This window comes from Gobius niger (assembly GCF_951799975.1).
Source record: "Gobius niger genome assembly, chromosome: 7".
NCBI lineage: Eukaryota > Metazoa > Chordata > Actinopteri > Gobiiformes > Gobiidae > Gobius > Gobius niger.
Genome location: NC_136858.1, coordinates 889958 through 910609, shown reverse-complemented (window position 1 = coordinate 910609; position 20652 = coordinate 889958). Strand labels below are relative to the sequence as shown.

The 20652-nt window shown below is 43.9% G+C and overlaps 1 protein-coding gene across 1 annotated transcript in view; it reads right to left on the bottom strand.

Annotated features, from left to right (window-relative positions):
- met (MET proto-oncogene, receptor tyrosine kinase) overlaps positions 1 to 20652 on the bottom strand; it is a 131513-nt gene that overhangs the window by 2856 nt on the left and 108005 nt on the right. Inside the window, exons 14-21 of the mRNA XM_079560402.1 lie at positions 18107 to 18260; positions 15930 to 16064; positions 11220 to 11477; positions 7563 to 7643; positions 4435 to 4616; positions 2774 to 2883; positions 2537 to 2702; positions 1178 to 1314 (exon numbers count right to left, since the gene is read on the bottom strand). Of these exons, the coding sequence (XP_079416528.1) occupies positions 1178 to 1314; positions 2537 to 2702; positions 2774 to 2883; positions 4435 to 4616; positions 7563 to 7643; positions 11220 to 11477; positions 15930 to 16064; positions 18107 to 18260 (1223 nt within the window). The remainder of the gene's footprint in view (positions 1 to 1177; positions 1315 to 2536; positions 2703 to 2773; positions 2884 to 4434; positions 4617 to 7562; positions 7644 to 11219; positions 11478 to 15929; positions 16065 to 18106; positions 18261 to 20652) is intronic.

Sequence of the window (20652 nt, the reverse complement as noted above, 5' to 3'; positions counted from 1 at the left end):
GTACAAAATTACTGGGACGGCATTTTAAGGAAGGGGGCCCGGGGAGAGGGGGAGGTTGATTTAAACAAAAATTAAACAGAGTCTTTTAACATGAGCTGCTTTTCCCTGCAGTCTGAAAGATAAATATAGAAGAATATTTTTATTTTTGTTAGTCTCTGGCAGTTTTTCTGTCAGTGGTTCCCCTGTAATGCCCCAGCCCCTGTTTACTCAGATCCGCCCCTGCTCAAAGTATATGAGCCTTCCCAAGTCCAGTCTTTTTGGAGCTTTGGTCAAGTAAGTCCATCCATCCATCCATCCATTTTCTTCCGCTTTATCCGGGGTCGGGTCGCGGGGGCAGCAGTCTCAGCAGAGATGCCCAAACTTCCCGATCCACACACACCTCCTCCAGCTGTTCTGGGGGGACCCCGAGGCGACACCAGGCCAGCTCGGAGACATAGTCCCACCACCGTGTCCTGGGCCTTCCACGAGGCCTTGTCCCACTAGGACATGCCTGGAACACCTCCCGCGGGAGGCGACCAGGAGGCATCCGAAACAGATGCCCGAGCCACCTCAGCTGGCTCCTTTCGACGTGAAGGAGCAGCGACTCTACTCCGAGCTCCTCCCGGGTAACTGAATCAACCCCATGAACTGCTACCTTAACGTGGTGGGGTTGTTTGAGTGCCCGAATGATCCGAGGAGCTATGTTGTCTGGGGCTTTATGCCCCTGGTAGGGTCTCCCATGGCAAACAGGTCCGAGGTGACGGGTCAGACGAAGAGCAGTTCAAAAGACCCATATGGACGTACAATATTCAAGGACCGTGACGTCGCCCGGCATGGCGCAGCCGGGGCCCCACCCTGGAGCCAGACCTGGGGTTGGGGCCCGAACGCGAGCGTCTGGTGGCCGGGTCTCTGCCCACGGGGCCCGGCCGGGCCCAGCCCGAAGGGACGACGTGGGCCCGCCCTCCTGTGGACCCACCACCCGCAGAGGGATCCGTAGGGGTCGGGTGCGGAGAGGACTGGGTGGCAGTCAGAGGCAGGTGCCTCGACGACCTGGTCCGCATGCACAAGTAAGTCTCAAGTCCCGAAAATTGCGACTCAGTCTGACTCGAGTCAAGTCATGTGACTCGAGCCTCCCGCCTCTGGTAGTAGTTGCAGTAGCAGTATTAGCAGTAGTAGTAGCTGCAGTACAAATACTCACAGTGCGTCGGGGCAGAACTCGGGCTGCAGGAGGCGCCGTCCCTGCATCAGGAACACGGTGATGTCGAAGGAGTTCACGTCCGAGTACGGAGGAGCTCCTCTGGTCATCAGCTCCCACAGCAGCACGCCGAACGACCACTGAAACACAGGCTACATCAGAGGCCCTTCCACACACGACCACAGACCGGCTACAGGGTGTTTATCTCTGATTATCTCCATATCCACTAAAACAAAAACTTTAGGTTTGTAGCTTCACAGTGAACTCCAGAAGTGAGTTTAGGTTAAATAACGTTTTAAAGGAATCTTGCGATGACCAGAATTTGTTGACATATTGCACAGCGGCAGTAGTAGCAGCAGTAGCAGCAGGAACAGTAGCAGTAGCAGAAGTGGTAGCATTAGCAGTAGTAGCAGTAGCAGTAGAAGTAGCAGTAGCAGCAGTAGCAGTAGAAGTAGCAGCAGTAGCAGTAGGAGTAGTAGCATCAGTAGGAGCAGTAACAGTAGCAGCAACAGTAGCATTAGCACTAGGAGCAGTAGTAGTAGGAGCAGTAGCAGCAGTAGCAGTAGGAGTAGTAGTATTAGCATTAGCAGTAGCAGTAGGAGTAGTAGTATTAGCAGTAGCATTAGCAGCAGTAGCATTAGCAGTAGCAGTAGCAGCAGTGGCAGTAGCAGTAGCATTAGCAGAAGCAGCAGTAGCAGCAATGGCAGTAGCTATAGGAGCAGTAGCATTAGCAGTAGCAGCAGTAGCAGCAATGGCAGTAGCTATAGGAGCAGTAGCAGCAGTGGCAGTAGCAGTCGTTATAGGAGCAGTAACAGTAGCAGTAACAGTAGCATTAGCATTAGGAGCAGTAGCATTAGGAGCAGTAGCATTAGGAGCAGTAGCATTAGCAGTAACAGTAGCAGAATTAGCATTAGGAGCAGTAGCATTAGGAGCAGTAGCAGTAGCATTAGCATTAGCAGCAGTAGCAGCAGTGGCAGTAGCAGTAGCTATAGTAGCAGTAACAGTAGCATTAGCATTAGGAGCAGTAGCATTAGCAGTAACAGTAGCAGCATTAGCATTAGGAGTAGTAGTAGTAGCAATAGGAGCAGCAACAGTGACAGTAACAGTAACAGTAGCATTAGCAGTAGCAGTAGTATTAGCATTAGGAGCAGTAGCAGCAGTAACAGTAGCAGTAACAGTAGCATTAGCAGTAGTAGCAGTAGCAGCAGAAGCAGTAGCAGCAGTAACAGTAGCAGTAACAGTAGCATTAGCATTAGCATTAGCAGCAGTAGCAGCAGAAGCAGTAGCAGCAGTAACAGTAGCAGTAACAGTAGTAGTAGCAGTAGCATTAGCATTAGCATTAGCAGTAGCAGCAGCTCGTACCACGTCAGACTTGTGCGTGAACTTGTGCGTCTGCAGACTCTCCAGGGCCATCCACTTGACGGGCAGCTTGACCCCGCTCTTGTTGTGGACGCTGTAATACTCTTTGTCGTAGACGTCTCGAGCCAAACCGAAGTCGGCCACTTTGACCGTGTAGCTCTCGTCCAGCCTGCAGCAGAGACCAGAGTCAGACCACTTTTACTTCACCAAGTCCGACACACGGCACACAGAGTTCCTCACATGCAGTTCCGCGCCGCCAGGTCTCTGTGGACGAACTTCTTGGAGGCCAGATACTCCATCCCTCGAGCCACCTGCAGCCCGAAGCCCACCAGGTCCTTCACCGTGGGGTTCTGAGCGGGACAGAGGAGAGTCACAGTGAGGTCAGGATGATTCACACGACCGTCGCCTCACGGGGCTTCACAAACACGCCTCATTCACCCAGAGGAAGACAGAGGAACCAGGAAACAGTACAGAAGGTTTTCAATAAAACATCTGTTCCTCAATACCAGTGTTGGTCAAGTTACTTTAACCTCTTAACTCCCGCCTGAACCGAGAGGATCTTTTTCCTCACGTCACCAGATGTTTTTTCCATAATCTTTTTATTGGGTATTCAACTCATTTTTGTAACTTTTTTGTCATTTTTTGGTCATTTTTTTGTCATTTTTTGAATCCATTTTTTATCACATTTTTTGTTATTTTTTTTGTTATTTTTTGTCAATTTAAAAAAAAAAAATTGTCACATTTTGTCAATTTTTTGTCACATTTTGGTCATTTTTTTGGTCTTTTTTTGGTCATATTTTTGTCATTTTTTTGTCAATTTTTTGTCAATTTCTTGTGACATTTTTGCCACTTTTTCATCAATTTTTCCTCACTTTTTTTGTCACATTTCCATCATTGTTTTCGTCTCAGTTTTGTTGCTATTTTCACAGCTTTTTCCCAGAAGCTTTTGGACTGGGGTAAAGCCAAACTGGAGAAAATGTGCTCGGTTCAGGTGGGAGTTAAGGGGTTGAAATAGTAACTTAGCTACGGTTATAGTTACTTCTTTCAAAAGTAATTCAGTTACTTTAAGTTACCCGTTACTTTCAAAGTAACTAGGTACTAGGGAAAGTAACTTTTAACGCAGAATTCTCTTGTTAATGTATTGCCTCCCTAACTACTACATTTTTTAATAGTATATTTAATTTCTAATTCATTTATATAATGTACGGTTGAGTTGCTTATATTGGTTTTGTTAAGGTGTAACTGTCATAAAATTTTCGTCACATTTTTGTTGAGTTTTTGTCACATTTTTGTTGAATTTTTGTCATTTTTTTGTTGACTTTTTGTTGAATTTTTGTCAATTTTTGTTGAATTTTTGTCAATTTTTGTTGAATTTTTGTCACATTTTTGTTGAATTTTTGTCATTTTTTTGTTGAATTTTTGTCATTTTTTGTTGAATTTTTGTCATTTTTTTGTTGATTTTTTGACATTTTTTTGTTGAATTTTTGTCACATTTTGTTGAATTTTTGTCACATTTTTGTTGAATTTTTGTCACATTTTTATTGATTTTTTGTTAATTTTTTGTCACATTTTTGTTGCATTTACATCCTTGTTTTCTTCTAATTTTTTGTGGCTCTTTTGGTGCTTTTTTCCCCAAGAATCTTTTTGATTAGGGTAAAGCCAAACTGGTGGGAGTGGGAGTTAAGAGGATAAATCACAGTAACGATAAACACGTTAATGATTTTAACAAACTATCTAGTTACTGTGCTCGTTATTACAATAATAATGTAGTTACTGCACCAACACTGCTCAATACTACTGTGAATGAATACTGTAAACTGTGAAATACTGTGAAACTGAAGTGGGAGAACTTCAAAAGAGAGTGACTGAGAAACTCTGCGTCTCCCGGGTGTAAAACTCACGTGTCCCTCGTCCCGGATGAAGTTGCGCAGGTCCCCGTGCTTCATGTAGGGCAGGATGACGAGTGGGGAGCCCTCTGGTGGCAGACAGATGCCCAGCAGCGACAGGACGTTATCGTGGCTGAAGTCCTTCATGATGATGCCCTCCTTCAGGAACTGGGACACCTCCTCCAGGTCCGTGATCCCTGACACGCGTGTGCACACCGGTCATTACTCAGATCAGAGAAATGAGGCTTTAAACCCCCCCAAAAACACTGAACCCTCGTCGTCCTGACTGAGATTGAAGTGGATTTAATGGCACATCCGTCTCTGTCACAATAATCACATTTGGTTTTGGGGGTAATTCTATCAGAGGGTCGGGTTCGGGTCACGAAAACAGAAGCTTCTTTAACCTTTGTCTCTGTATTTTCTGTTTAAAACAAACTCAACCTGCACTTTAGGAAACAGCAAAATATGTGAAACTAGAAATTCACAACAATGGAATGTTTTTTAATGCCGTTTTAACGTCCAAATAACAAATCTATGCTTTGATTTATCCACTCTATCGATTTGCAAACATTAGATTAAGCAGAGGAATGAAGTAAACATTGGATATTTGGGACCCTTGTGTGGCCTATTTCCATCTCGTCTCTTTTGTCGTTTACATGAAACAACAAAAGAGACGAGATGGAAACAGTGACGGATTTGAGGATCTATACTTTACTCGAGTAGTGTTTGTGTTCAGAACTTTTGCTAAACAACCACAGTGAGCCAGATGTGAAGTGTTTGTAGTTTTCAGAGTAGAGCCGCTGCTCCTTCACCTCGAGAGGAGCAGCTGAGGCTCGAGCATCTGTTTCAGGGCCTCCTGGTCGAGGTGTTCCAGGCATGACCTATTGGGAGGAGGTCCAGGTCCAGGACACGCTGGAGGGACATGTCTCTGAGCTGGATCAGGAAGTCTGGGCATCTCTGCTCAGAACCGTGACCCGGAAGAAAATGGTCTTATCTTATCTTTTAACTGCATTGGCTTCTCACACCTGTTGTATACATGCGTTTCCAATGACATCACGCATAGTTCCGGCGGCCATTTTGAATAGTGAGGTAGAATTATGCAGTAACAACAGGTAACAACATCTCTACTCAGGACTGACAGTGGCATTTGTGTGTACTCGTAATCATTGCTCAAGAAGAAAAGAGTAAAAACTCGGCCCCACAGACGCACGTTTATGTGAAAAAAACAGCAGATGTGGCTCAGATGTAGCAGCTCTGTCTGTGGAGCTACAGCAGGATTTACTCTGAAGACTAATAAAACAATAAAAACAATAAACCATCTCACGTAGCAGCAAAAATGGTGGATTTTGCGTTTTCAGTTGATCTCTGATGTCTCGCTCTGTCAACAAAACATCTCATTATAATGCGCTCATAGATACAGACGGCATCTCGTCATAGAAGGGGGCGTGGCTTCGCCGAGGGGGAAAATAGAATCTTTTGGGAAACATAATTTTCCCTATTTTTTGCCATTTTCTTGTGGAATATTAACTTATTTATCACATAAATAAAGTCAAGTGTAAATCGGGCCCATATGGATATTTTCTCACAGCAGATTGTTCAGTAGAAGTGAAAAAACGGCAGTTGTAGCTAGCACTACCTAACCGTTAGCATTAGCCTGATGCTAACATGTGTATCTATGGGCTGTTGAACCACTTTGCTCCTCTCCATGTCTTTGTATCTTTATTTAGTAGAAAACTATATTCATAATTCGGCATTTGTTAAAGTTGTTTTTGAATAATTAAAGAAAGTTTAGATTTTTTTTCGAAATTATTTTCCCCCTTAACTGTTTTCAAACATGACCATATATGGGCGATTCCAGAGATGCCGTCTGAATGAACACATCAAAGAGGGAAACAGAAAACCTGTCTCTGTGATTTTTACAGTTTGTCATGTCGACAGAGTTTCAGTCTCAGTCAGTGTTTAAGCTGCTCAAGACGTTAGCATGCTACTGGTTAGCACCTGCCAATGGCTTCAACACGATAAACATGTGTGGCTCACATGTATGAACACTGAGGAAACACTACAGTAACAGCTCAGCTCAGACCAGGGTTCAGGGCTTTCTTTTAGAGAGGTCAGAGCTGAGCTGTTGAAGCTAACTGGTAGCATGTTAGCATCTTGAGCAGCTTAAACACTGACTCACTGGTTTCTTCACATAAACGTGCGTCTCTGGGGCCGTGATTTTACTGTTAACTTCAACAATGATTACGAGAACATACAAATGCCTCTGTCAATCAGTCGTCTTTCTCTTATACCCTGAGTAGAGGTATCGTTACATGTAGGACTGCATAATTCTACTTCAGTATTCAAAATGGCCGCCATAACAACAAAAGTCACATGACTGAAAAGCTTGTATACATTCCTTGTTTGTGCAGCACTTTGGAAACTGTCTTCGTTGGTGAAATGTGCTGTGTAAATAAAGTTTTATTGGGCAGGGCAGGGCAGCTGTGGCTACTGCGGTAACTCACATCCAGGGGCGTCGGACTGGGGGGGTTAAAGGGTACTGTGTACCCAGGGCCCAGAGCAGGGTGGGGCCTTAAAAAGTGCTGCAAAAGTGTTCGGTATTGTACTTTCTAAGTTTCCTCATAATTGATACTGTAAGAATTGAACACAACCTGAAATACAACGGATGCTAGACAGAATTTTGCACAAACAATAATGATGGATGAATTTAAAAATGTGCCAAATGGTTCAGCCGGCTTCAAATATGGTGCGAGACTAATGTGGTCTGATAATAATCATTATGCAGAATATTCCACCACCAATTTAAATATCTATATCACAACCGGGATTGAAGGTTATTCAATTTCTGTAACTGAAGCCGATCCAGATGAAATTTCAAGTCAAACATTGAGTACACAACAAACTAAAAAATAAAACAATGAACTAAGTATCCAGGACTAATCTAGATTTTAGGTCGCTGTGTATAATAAAGTTATAATAGAAAATAAATCAACTGCGCTGTCAAACCACTGTTATGTGGTTAAAGAACAAGAAATATGAGGGGGGTCCAAAAAGATAGTTTGTACCAAGGCCCCAGAATTTGGTGCTACGCCCCTGCTCACATCCACCGAGTATGGAGTGAATGAATAATGCATTAAACTCACTGTTGAGACTCTTGACGGCGCAGTGCTGGTTCTGTCCCTCCGGCTCCAGCAGAGTCCCGTGGAAAACACACCCGAAATGTCCTACAACCACAAACATTCACAGTTTAACAAACAGAGAACACGTCCTAAAGAGCGGAGAGGATCCCGATGGAGATATTCAGTTTCTGACTCGAGCGCCGTTAATCTTCCCCCGTCTTCAAACACCTCGCGCTCCCCGATAATAAAACAACAGCGGGTTAATCTGCGTCTCCACGGATCCTTCAGAAACGTTCACGCTTCGTCCGGAGCTCCTCGAGTTTCTCCGTCTGAGCCGCCGCGTGAAACCGGAGACGCCGCTTTCACTCAGACGCTCCAAACGCAGATATTCACGGCCGACGCGAGGCCTTCGGATCGAGGTTAAACGCGGAGATCGGAATCAGGCAGAGCGGGAACGTCCGACTGTTTAAGATTTAGATTCAGTCAGGAACAAAATGGGGAAAAATGGCTCCAAAAACGATCATTACAAACACACATTTAAGTCCACTTTTCATCCTGATGCTGCCGTTTGTTCGGTGTAAAAGCAGATGAATAACTTCTTCTTTAACCTCTTAACCCCCGCCTTAACCAAGCACATTCTCTCCAGTGTGGCTTTACCCAAATCTAAAAGCTCCTTGAAAAAGTGGCAAAAATGTGTAACGAAAACGTAAAAAAAGAGCAGCAGAAAAGTGACAAAAATGACAGAAACCACGTCACTGTGCATGTGGCCCAGATGCAAAATAATAAAAAAAATCCCCACAGAAAAAGTTGCATAGTGCACCTTTAATTCAGTGTTTTTCAACCTTTTTGGAGCCAAGGCACATTTCTTTCATTGAAAAATCCCAAGGCACAAAACCAGCAGAAAATGTTCAAAAATGTAGCTCTGTGGCCTATTATCAACATTCACAATATAAATATATATATTCACAATAAAAAGTCGTTCTCATCAAAGTGTCGTGAATAGGAACACCGTATAACAGGGGTAGGCAACGTTAGGCCCGGGGACTAAAACCGGCCCTCTATCATCAAACTCTGGCCCTCGAGATGATTTTGAGAAATATTATGACCCAAATCAGAGATGAAATGCTTGTTAAAGTGCTCTAGAAATGTGAAAAATACTGTCAATTCCTTAAAATGTCTTGGCAGAGCAGCCTTTTAGGCCATAATCCTAAAAGAATGCTCTAAGAACACCAAGAAATGACTTAAATCTACTTGAGTTAAGAGATTAAATCTAAAGATTGAGTAGATTTGGTCTGGCCTTAAAGCAGATAAAACCTATTCTTGCCAATGGAACAAGCACACGTTTTTGCTTAATTCAGATTATTTTGTATAATTTCCAGTGAAAAATAAAAACAATTTACAGTAAAAGTTAATTTGGGGGATTTCTATTTGTTCCACTGGCATTGGTGTTTTTATCTGATCTTAGATTAGTTCAAACAGACTCAAATTTAGCATAACAATAACTTTACTCAAGTGAATTTTAATAATTTATCTAATTTAAGATGGACATTTTCCCAGTGTATATGATGTACAGCACTGGCATATGTAGAAAGTGATGCTTTACTAATTGCTTTAATTGGAGGGTCCGGCCCTTGGTCTTTTGACGATGAAGAAACCTGGCCCTCCACTGAGCAAAAACACTGCTTTAAAGCTACACTGCGTAAGATTTTACCCAAAAAAATAAATTGAAATTGAAAGCATTTATTATATGACTTTTATATTAGATTATACTTCATAATTGTAAAAATACTTCATAAATGCACAAACAAACATGTGCTTGTGCTGTGAGCGACTCGGCTCTACTAAGACATGACTGTAGTTTTACTGGGAGTGGGGGCGTCTCCAGCTCGTCTCCATGGAGATGTCGACTGAAGGCAGCAGAATTTGAGATTTAATCAAGTTAAGTTCACATCCAAATCCATTCTTTGATTACCCACTGCAGAATGAGTACTTTCTGTATTGAGCTGGTCATTAGGACCATGTTTATTATTGATGAACAGTATAGTCCAAAAAGTTACACAGCGTGCCTTTAAATAAACAAGACAAAATAGATGGTGCATATGGAAAAATATATATATTATGACAATTGCTAGACTCCAGATGAGTTTTGAAGATGCAAACTGAATATCGTTTCCAGAAAAGGACTGAAACGTCAGTAACGGTCCCTCTCTCTCCGTTTCGGGGCTGTTTTGGAGGTCGCGGGGCAGTAATCACCGTGGCGACGCCCGGTCACGTCTGAAGTCACGCTCCTAAAGCTCCACTTACCCATTAAACTCTGAGAACTGTAACATGGGGCTTTTATTGTGGAGGAGCAGAGGGCCTTTGTTGTGGCGGGACAGAGGTGGAGCTCAGTAGAAGTGTTGGGGTAACGTTACTTCAACAAAATACGGGAATATATTAGTCACTGAAGTAACTGGAGTCAGCGGTGCATTTAATGGTTTGTTTTGAGGTACGAATGAAAAATGTCACAGCACCAAATCAAGCTGGACGTAGTTCTGCCCATTAGACGGTGTTTTTACTCTTAGATTCAGCAGATCCTCCTCCCGGGCCGTCCTGTTCAGAGGCTCATGATCCCCTCGATTAAAACACCACGCGATTACTCAGATCCATCTTTGTTATTAGATTCACATTCAATTACCTGCCCAGCCCTGGTTAGTCCCGCTTTAGCCCCAGTCTAGTCCCAGTTTAGTCCCGATCTGAGCCTGGCTTAGCCCCAGTTTAGTCCTGATCTTGTCCCGGTTTAGCCCCAGTTTAGTCCCGGTTTAGCCCCAGTTTAGTCCCGGTTTAGCCACAGTCTGGTCCAAGTTTAGTCCCGATCTGAGCCTGGTTTAGCCCCAGTTTAGTCCTGATCTTGTCCCGGTTTAGCCCCAGTTTAGTCCCGGTTTAGCCCCAGTTTAGTCCCGGTTTAGCCACAGTCTGGTCCAAGTTTAGTCCCGATCTGAGCCTGGTTTAGCCCCAGTTTAGTCCTGATCTTGTCCCGGTTTAGCCCCAGTTTAGTCCCGGTTTAGCCAGAGTTTAGTCCCAGTTTAGCCCCAGTCTAGTCCCAGTTTAGCCCAAGTTTAGCCACAGTCTAGTCCCAGTTTAGCCCCAGTTTAGTCCCGGTTTAGCCCCAGTTTAGCCCCAGTTTAGCCCCAGTCTAGTCCCAGTTTAGCCCAAGTTTAGCCACAGTCTAGTCCCAGTTTAGCCCCAGTTTAGTCCTGGTTTATTCCCAGTCTAGTCCCAGTTTAGCCCCAGTCTAGTCCCAGTCTAGTCCCAGTTTAGCCCAAGTTTAGTCCCGGTTTAGCCCCAGTTTAGTCCCGGTTTAGCCAGAGTTTAGTCCCAGTTTAGCCCCAGTCTAGTCCCAGTTTAGCCCAAGTTTAGCCACAGTCTAGTCCCGGTTTAGCCCCAGTTTAGTCCCAGTTTAGTCCCGGTTTAGCCACAGTCTAGTCCCGGTTTATTCCCAGTCTAGTCCCGGTTTATTCCCAGTCTAGTCCCGGTTTGGTCCCGGTCTGGTCCCGGTCTGGTCCCGGTCTGGTCCCGGTCTAGTCCCGGTTTATTCCCAGTCTAGTCCCGGTTTGGTCCCGGTCTGGTCCCGCTCTGGTCCCAGTCTGGTCCAGGTCTGGCCCCGCTCTGGCCCCGGTCTGGTCCCGGTCCGGGCCTCACCTCGGCCGATGACCTGGTTGAGGTGCAGCAGGAGCCGGTCTCGGCTGATGACCACGTGCTGGACCTCCCTGAGCAGGTCCGGGTGGAGGCAGGTGGGGTCTATGTGCACCGGAGCGCCCCCTCCTGTCAGCAGAGGGGACGTGAACTCGTCTGGCCCCAGGGCGCCCCCGGTGGCCCCGCGGTGGTGGTGCAGCAGCTCTCCGCTCCCTCCATACACGGGCGCCGCGCGGCACGACTCCGGGCGCTCGCCATTCTGATCTGGAGGAAACAGAAGTTAGCAGTTAGCTTTGCCCGTTAGCCTGTTAGCTTCTTCTTCTTCTGTGGTTTTCTGACCAGGGGGAGATGAAAGACCCCCCAGTCGTCCCATCAACATTGTATTACCCCCAGAGGGAAACAAGTTGCTTAGTGCTGCTTTAACCTCTTAACTCCCGCCTGAACCGAGAGGATCTTTTTCCTCACGTCATCAGATTTTTTTTTTCATCATTTTTTTGTTGGGTATTAAACTCATTTTTGTAACTCTTTTGTATTTTTTTTGTAATTTTTTGTCACATTTTTGTCTTTTTGTCTTTTTTTTGTTGTCTTTTTTTGTCAATTTTTTGTCAATTTTTTTGTCGTCTTTTTTGTATTTTTTTTTACAAAAAAAATGTGTCAATTTTTTTGTAATTTTGTCAAATTTTTATCAAATTTTTGTCACATTTTTTGTCTTTTTTTTGTTGTCTTTTTTTGTAATTTTTTGTCAAATTTGGGTCTTTTTTTGTATTTTTTTGGTCACATTTTATCACATTTTTGTCATTTTTTAGTCAATTTTTGTCACATTTTTGTCATTTTTTGTCGTCTTTTTTGTCATTTTTTTTGTAAAAACAAAAAATTTGTCAATTTTTGGTAATTGACAAATTACAAAAAAATTGGTCAATTTTTTTGTAATTTTGTCAAATTTTTATCACATTTTTGTTGCATTTTTGGTCTTTTTTGTTGTCTTTTTTTGTAAGTTTTTGTCAAATTTGGGTCTTTTTTGGAATTTTTTTTGTCAATTTTTATCACTTTTTTTTTTTTTTGTCAATTTTTTATCATATTTTTGTCATTTCTTTGTTACATTTTGGTCATTTTTTGGTCACATTTTTGTAATTTTTTTGTACATTTTTTGTCAATGTTTTCTCACTTTTTTCTCACATTTCCATCAGTTTTTGTCTGAGTTTTGCTGCTATTTTCACAGCTTTGGTGGAGCGCGGGGTCAGGAGTTTGTAAACCCTGGGCCCTGGATGGAGCGCGGGGTCAGGAGTTTGTAAACCCTGGGCCCTGGATATAGCGCGGGATCAGGAGTTTGTAAACCCTGGGCCCTGGATGGAGCGCGGGGTCAGGAGTTTGTAAACCCTGGGCCCTGGGTGGAGCGGGGGATCAGGAGTTTGTAAACCCTGGGTCCTGGATGGAGCGCGGGGTCAGGAGTTTGTAAACCCTGGGCCCTGGGTGGAGCGGGGGATCAGGAGTTTGTAAACCCTGGGTCCTGGACGGAGCGCGGGATCAGGAGTTTGTAAACCCTGGACCCTGGATGGAGCGCGGGGTCAGGAGTTTGTAAACCCTGGGTGGAGTGGGGGATCAGGAGTTTGTAAACCCTGGGCCCTGGATGGAGCGCGGGGTCAGGAGTTTGTAAACCCTGGGCCCTGGGTGGAGCGCGGGGTCAGGAGTTTGTAAACCCTGGACCCTGGGTGGAGCGCGGGATCAGGAGTTTGTAAACCCTGGGCCCTGGGTGGAGCGCGGGGTCAGGAGTTTGTAAACCCTGGGCCCTGGGTGGAGCGCGGGGTCAGGAGTTTGTAAACCCTGGACCCTGGGTGGAGCGCGGGGTCAGGAGTTTGTAAACCCTGGGTCCTGGATGGAGCGCGGGGTCAGGAGTTTGTAAACCCTGGGTCCTGGGTGGAGCGCGGGATCAGGAGTTTGTAAACCCTGGACCCTGGATGGAGCGCGGGATCAGGAGTTTGTAAACCCCGGGCCCTGGATGGAGCGCGGGGTCAGGAGTTTGTAAACCCTGGGTCCTGGGTGGAGCGCGGGGTCAGGAGTTTGTAAACCCTGGGTCCTGGGTGGAGCGCGGGGTCAGGAGTTTGTAAACCCTGGGTCCTGGGTGGAGCGCGGGGTCAGGAGTTGAACGCTGTGATCCGATTCGCGGTCCACAAAAGCTCAGAGAAACCGGACACTGGAGCCGATGCTGAAACGCACGACGGCGCTGCGGGCTTTGAACCCGACACGGAGCAGAACAAACTCAGTCTTTCTAGTTCCAGGGCTTGAAATTGTGGCCAAATTTATGTGATGTTTGCGACGGCAGACGAGCGCACAACTTCCAAAAAAGCTTCCGTCTGGCTGGATGAGCTCATATCTTACCGGAGAATAAAGAGGATTTCGTAAAGGGTTGTTTTGCCGTTCTTTACCCAAAGCAAATTGGGCACAAGAGCGGGCACTGAGGGCAATAATGACGCGATCAGTTAACCTCTTAACTCCCGCCTGAACCGAGAGGATCTTTTTCCTCACGTCATCAGATTTGTTTCCATCATTTTTTGTTGAATACTCAAAATGACAACTTTTTTGTCACATTTTTGTCATATTTTGGCAATGTTTTTAGCACATTTTTGTCACATTTTTGTCACATTTTTGTGTAATTTTTTTGTCAATTTTTGTCACTTTTTTTTATCACAGTTTTTTCATTTTTCTGTAGCATTTTGTCACATTTTTGTCATTTTTTTGTCATTTTTTGTCAATTTTTTTTGTCAGTTTTTATCACATTTTTGTCATTTTTTCATCAATTTTTTGTCACATTTTTTGTCATTTTTTTGTCTTTTTAAAAAAAAAAATTTAATCAAATTTTTGTCATTTTTTTTAAATCAAATTTTTGTCATTTCTTTGTTACATTTTGGTCATTTTTTGGACACATTTTTGTAATTTTTTGTCAAATTTTTATCACATTTTTGTCATATTTCTGTAATTTTTTTGTGACATTTTTGGTAATTTTTTTTGGTCATTTTTTGTGATTTTTTTGTGAATCACATTTTTGTCAATGTTTTTAAATCAAATTTTTGTCATTTCTTTGCTACATTTTGGTCATTTTTTGGCCACATTTTTGTACATTTTTAGTCAAATTTTTATCACATTTTTGTCATATTTCTGTAATTTTTTCGTCACATTTTTTGGTCTTTTTTGTCATTTTTTTGTATTTTTTTTGTCCAATTTTTATCACTTTTTTTTTTTTTTTTTGTCAATTTTTTGTCATTTCTTTGTTACATTTTGGTCATTTTTTGGTCACATTTTTGTCAATTTCTTGTGACATTTTTGCCACTTTCTCATCCATTTTCCCTCACTTTTTTGTCAATGTTTTCCCACTTTTTTTGTCACATTTCCATCACTGTTTTCGTCTCAGTTTTGATTCTCTGCAGGCGGCTGTAGTTCTGAAGCGTGGGCCGCTCCCTGCTCCTCGGGGGGACACTTTCCTCCCTGGTTCTGAAGCACAGGCTGACTTCACGTCGCGGTGGATCCGTGTCGCGTTGGCCTCGAGGGCGTGTCATTACGGAAACTCGAGCCGCTTCATCACAGACGCGCTCGCACCGCCGTGATTACACAAAACACCAGAAACACCGTCCGCCGGCTCGAAGGACCAGTCTGAGCGGCGGCCTCGCTTTACTGTACAGCCGGCTCCGGTTACTCTGAGGACACCGGAGTAACTATGGGCCTGAGGCGGAGGGCGAACGCGAGGAAGGAGCAGTGTTTTAGTTTCCCCTCAGCACAGGACTATATTTACCTTCATGTAAACAGACTGTTCCTAAAGTGCTCAGAGGGAAATGTGCTTAAATTTACTTTATTTTAATCTGACTGATGTCGTCCACAGACTCGTGCTGTAGCAGTAGTAGCAGTAGTAGTAGCAGTAGTAGTATTAGTATTAGTAGTAGTAGTAGTAGTAGTAGTCGCAGAGACAATATGGACCTAAACATGTATCATCTATAACGACATGATGATTTACTAAAGTTCTTAAACATATTTCCTCAGTCTGAGCAGTGGTCTCTGAAAGATATTCTTCAGTTTGACTTTCACACTAAAACTCTCCCAGCTGCTGGGACATTGACGGCTTTTATTTTGTAGGGACAACAGGAAGCCTGTCGCTGCTGTTAGTGACTGCACTGACGTCCATATCAGTGCAGGTTTCTGTACTTTCGCTTTGCCGCAGACACAGAGTATTAGTTGTTTCCAAAAAGAGTCACAGGAGGTTTGAAAAGTGGTTAAATCTGTGTCAAAGGCGACGACGTTTGGATCAGCTCCACCTCGCAGAGTTCCCTCTCGGCTTCAGTTTGTTTACATCTGTACGTGAGTTCATTCATACCGGTATGAGACACATTCTATCATGGGGAAGATTTCTACTGGTACACAATAATCGCCAACCGTAAGTAGCAGTAGCAGTAGTAGTAGTCATAGTAGTAGTAGTAGTAGTAGTACCTTCGAGCAGGGTGGTCCTGTAGTCCACAGACTCGTGCAGTAGCAGTAGTAGTAGTAGTAGTAGTCATAGTAGTAGTAGTACCTTCGAGCAGGGTGGTCCTGTAGTCCACAGACTCGTGCAGTAGCAGTAGTAGTAGTAGTAGTAGTCATAGTAGTAGTAGTACCTTCCAGCAGGGTGGTCCTGTAGTCCACAGACTCGTGCAGTAGCAGTAGTAGTAGTAGTAGTCATAGTAGTAGTAGTACCTTCGAGCAGGGTGGTCCTGTAGTCCACAGACTCGTGCGACACCATCTCGTTGGTGGGGCTGACGCTGCGGGCGTTGGCCAGTCGGTCCAGGTGCTGGATGTGTCCTCTGCCGTCGTACCACACCTCAGACAGGTCTGAGAAGAACAATAATAAACAATTAAATAAACTTCAGACAGGTCTGAGAAGAACAATAAAAAACAATTTAAAGAGGGGGTATTCTGCTTTTTTCAGTCCCATAGCACCAGTCTATATCACACTACAATGATGACCAAACCTTCTGTTGGTCTGTAAATGCAGTAAATTAGAATAACTGCCTTGTATAAAATGTCTCTCTCAAAATGGCTGTCGTGAATGTCTTGAAATAGGCCTCTGTCTCTTTAAGAACCTCTGAGCCTTTAGACACGCCCCCTCCACACGCTGTCTGTGGCATCAGTGGGGAGGGGGTTCTGCTGAGGAGCAGTGGTTGGTTACTCGGCTGGTGACGAAAGCTCGGAGGCGTCTCCAGGAGGTGGGGGCGTTCCTAGGAGGACTCAGGCAAACCTATCCCTAAAATGGCCGCCATCAGAGTTTTTACAGATTACTCAGAAATACGTGAATGTGCCAAGGCAACACTTCAGGCATGTTTTTAATGAGGGAATGACATAATAACATGGGGTAGCTAGTCTATAGGGAACTTTTTTCAATATTTTCCATCTGACACTGCATGGAATGTCAGTTTTTAAAGGCCTATCTACTGCTTGTTCAATTAAAAATACAATATTTGGTACGATATATGACAAATGAAGGTTTTATTTGGGTTATTTGGGCCTGACATCCTAGGGTAACGTTGGCTCCCGACTTGGGAACCCGTGATGTAAAAAAAAACAGTTCTTTACCTTAAGCTAAAATGTTGAGGTTCGGCCCTTGGTGTTTTGGCGATGATGAAAATTGTGGCAAAAGCCTAGTTTTAGTAGAAAAAAATCAACTATTGTAGCCAAAAGGTAAACAACAACACCACCTCATTCATTTAACTCAAAGATAATGCCTCATGTATCTTTATTGACGTCAACAACCTTTGCAATAAAAGTTGGAAAAATGGAAAAGTCGATGCTAAGGAGTGAAACAGCGCCCCCAATTTGACACTGGTGGCCAAAACATGAACTGCATCCATATTTACCATTGGGAATTAATGGATTAAAGTACTTTTTTTTGGTCAAATTTATGTCACATTTTTGTATTTTTTCGTCAATTTTTTATCAATTTTTTGTCATTTCTTTGTCACATTTTTGTCATATTTTTGTAATTTTTTGTCACATTTTTTTGTCATTTTTTCGCACATTTTTTGTCAATTTCTTGTGACATTTTTGCCTCTTTTTCATCCATTTTTCCTCACTTTTTTGTCAATGTTTTCTCACTTTTTTGTCACATTTCCATCATTGTTTTCGTCTCAGTTTTGTTGCTTTTTTCCAGCTTTTTTAACATGTATCTTTATTGACGTCAACAACCTTTGCAATAAAAGTAGGAAAAATGGGAAAGTCGATGCTAAGGAGTGAAACAGCGCCCCCAATTTGACACTGGTGGCCAAAACGTGTGCTGCATCCATATTTACCATTGGGAATTAATGGATTAAAGTACATTTTTTTGTCAAATTTATGTCATATGTTTGTATTTTTTTGTCATTTTTTTATCAATTTTTTGTCATTTCTTTGTCACATTTTTGTCATATTTTTGTAATTTTTTGTCACATTTTTTGGTCATTTTTTCGCACATTTTTTGTCAATTTCTTGTGACATTTTTGCCTCTTTTTCATCCATTTTTCCTCACTCTTTTGTCAATGTTTTCTCACTTTTTTGTCACATTTCCGTCATTGTTTTCGTCTCAGTTTTGTTGCTTTTTTCACAGCTTTTTTAACATGTATCTTTATTGACGTCAACAACCTTTGCAATAAAAGTAGGAAAAACGGGAAAGTCGATGCTAAGGAGTGAAACAGCGCCCCCGATTTGACACTGGTGGCCAAAACGTGTACTGCATCCATATTTACCATTGGGAATTAATGGAATTAAAGTACTTTCAGGCGCTCCCTTTAAGCCTCTGTCATCTTTAATGTGGAGCTACTCTTTGCTTGTACATCATGAAGTCCCAAAGCGTCAGTATTAGTACTTGTTGCAGTAGTCGTAGTAGTGGTAGCAGTACTGACCGTCGATGTGCTTGTTCCTCCTCCACAGCAGCAGCGAGCCCAGCCCCAGCAGCAGCAGCGACACACACACGCAGCCCACGATGAGCCCCGTGAAGTCCTGGTCCTGGGCCAGCGTCACTTTGCCCAGGTCGCGGATGGAGTCGGCCTGACGCCACTGAGGAGCGAGCGAGCGGAACACCCGATTATCACCACACATCACCACAAACACGACTCCATCTCATCCTTTTACATCCCGTTCCCTTTCAACAGGCCGTGATATCAGTGGGGCTGATGTTCCAGATCTCCTTCATAAGCCCCGGTTACGATAAGGCGTCCGTTATGGAGCGGAACGCTGAGTCTAATATCCTCAGGGCAGATGCGGCGTCTGATAGAGCGCGCTGCTGCCTCTGGTGGTGATACGCGGTCGCTGCAGACGGGCTGATGTGGCGGAGATAGACGCGCCTCATTTCACTGGGTTTGATGTTCCGCTGTTATCTTGCCAAAGCGTAAAGACCGGGCCGATTTAATAAACGGATCTGGAGCGAAGGACTTGTTTATGTAACATCTGAGAGTTTGAGGAAGAGCTTGGGAAATAACTGGCACTCTTAGGATGTTTATGACATATTTAAGTGTCTGTTTGTCGTGTGAGAATATGTCGCTGTTGGTGATTGAAAGACTTGTTACAATAGCGATAAAAGGGAATAGGTTTGTTGCACAATGTGGCTACGCTAGTTCCTCTGAGCTGAAGCTGTGGGCGCTTGTACTTCCGGTTCGTATTCATTTCCATTAAGATTAGCTTAGACCAGTGAGTTCCTGGTAGAAATATTTCCATAGAGGAGACGTTTATGTTTGTAAGGATCAGTGAGTTTGTCTTGAAGCTAAAGGCTAAGCTAAGTCATCAGATTTTTTTTTTCATCATTTTTGTCACTTTTTTTTCATTTTTTGGTCACATTTTTTTTTTTTTTCATTTTTTCGTCAATTTTTTATCACATTTTTGTTTTGTTTTTTGTCACATTTTTGCCATTTTTTTGTCAAATTTTTATCACATTTTTATCACATTTTTGTCATTTTTCGTCAATTTCTTGTGACATTTTTGTGACATTTTTGCCACTTTTTCATCAATTTCTTGTCCCTTTTTTGTCCCTTTTTTAATCACATTTTTGTCATTTTCTTGTCACATTTTTGCCATTTTTTTGTCACATTTTTATCACATTTTTATCACATTTTGTCACATTTTTGTCATTTTTCGTCAATTTCTTGTGACATTTTTGTGACATTTTTGCCACTTTTCCGTCATTGCTTTCGTCGAGAAAATGTGCTCGGTTCAGGTGGGAGTTAAGCGGTTAATGCATTACACAACTTGAAATAGTGCCTTTATATATATTTTTATAGCATGTTAACCTTTAGCTTCAAGACAAACTATCAATCCTTCATGATCACAGGCGTCTCTGATCTGAACTTCATGATTTGAACACAGTAAATGATCATCGACCGGGAACTCACCGCCCACAACATAATCTTTGGAAAATATGATTATTATTCCAGGAAAAGAAAACAGACAGGAAGTCCAGGCGCTCACACCTTCAGGTCAGAGGAACTAGCATAGCCACACCGTGCAACAAGCCAATTGATAGAAAATGTCACTAAAATGTCTGTAATGATTCTTATTCTGATATCATTGATGGATGATTGAGGACAATCTTTGTTTGAAATCAAAGGTTATTTGTGCCTCTTTTGAAGAAGGTAAAAAGGTTCTATCTTTTTTGGCTACATGACATAATGTAGAAGAGGAAAGTCTTTGTCTCGACATCTGAGTCTGTTGTGTCCAGTGCATTTAAGAATCTGAACCAGAGCAGTGTTTTCTCTAAGGTCTGCCCAGTTCACTTCTCATCACAGTCTCAGTCCGACCTAACGACCTCACGTGAACAAGGACGGACTGTGAGAGCTAGAAACGAGTTTGAGCGGCAGAGATTTGACTCAACTGCCTCGGACTGTCAAGGCTTGAAACGGGAGAATTCAGGTACGGCAGCTTTAAAACAGCGTTTATGCTTCGTCTGCGTGTCAGAGGGAACTCGAGGACCGGGCAGGAGGTGCTCGAGGACCGGGCAGGAGGTGCTCGAGGACCGGGCAGAGGGAACTGGAGGACCGGGCAGGGGGAACTCGAGGACCGGGCAGGGGGTACTCGAGGACCGGGCAGAGGGAACTCGAGGACCGGGCAGAGGGAACTCGAGGACCGGGCAGGGGGTACTCGAGGACCGGGCAGAGGGAACTCGAGGACCGGGCAGAGGGAACTCGAGGACCGGGCAGGGGGTACTCGAGGACCGGGCAGAGGGAACTCGAGGACCGCGCAGAGGGAACTCGAGGACCGGGCAGAGGGAACTCGAGGACCGGGCAGAGGGAACTCGAGGACCGCGCAGAGGGAACTCGAGGACCGGGCAGAGGGAACTCGAGGACCGGGCAGAGGGAACTGGAGGACCGGGCAGGGGGAACTCGAGGACCGGGCAGGGGGTACTCGAGGACCGGGCAGAGGGAACTGGAGGACCGGGCAGGGGGAACTCGAGGACCGG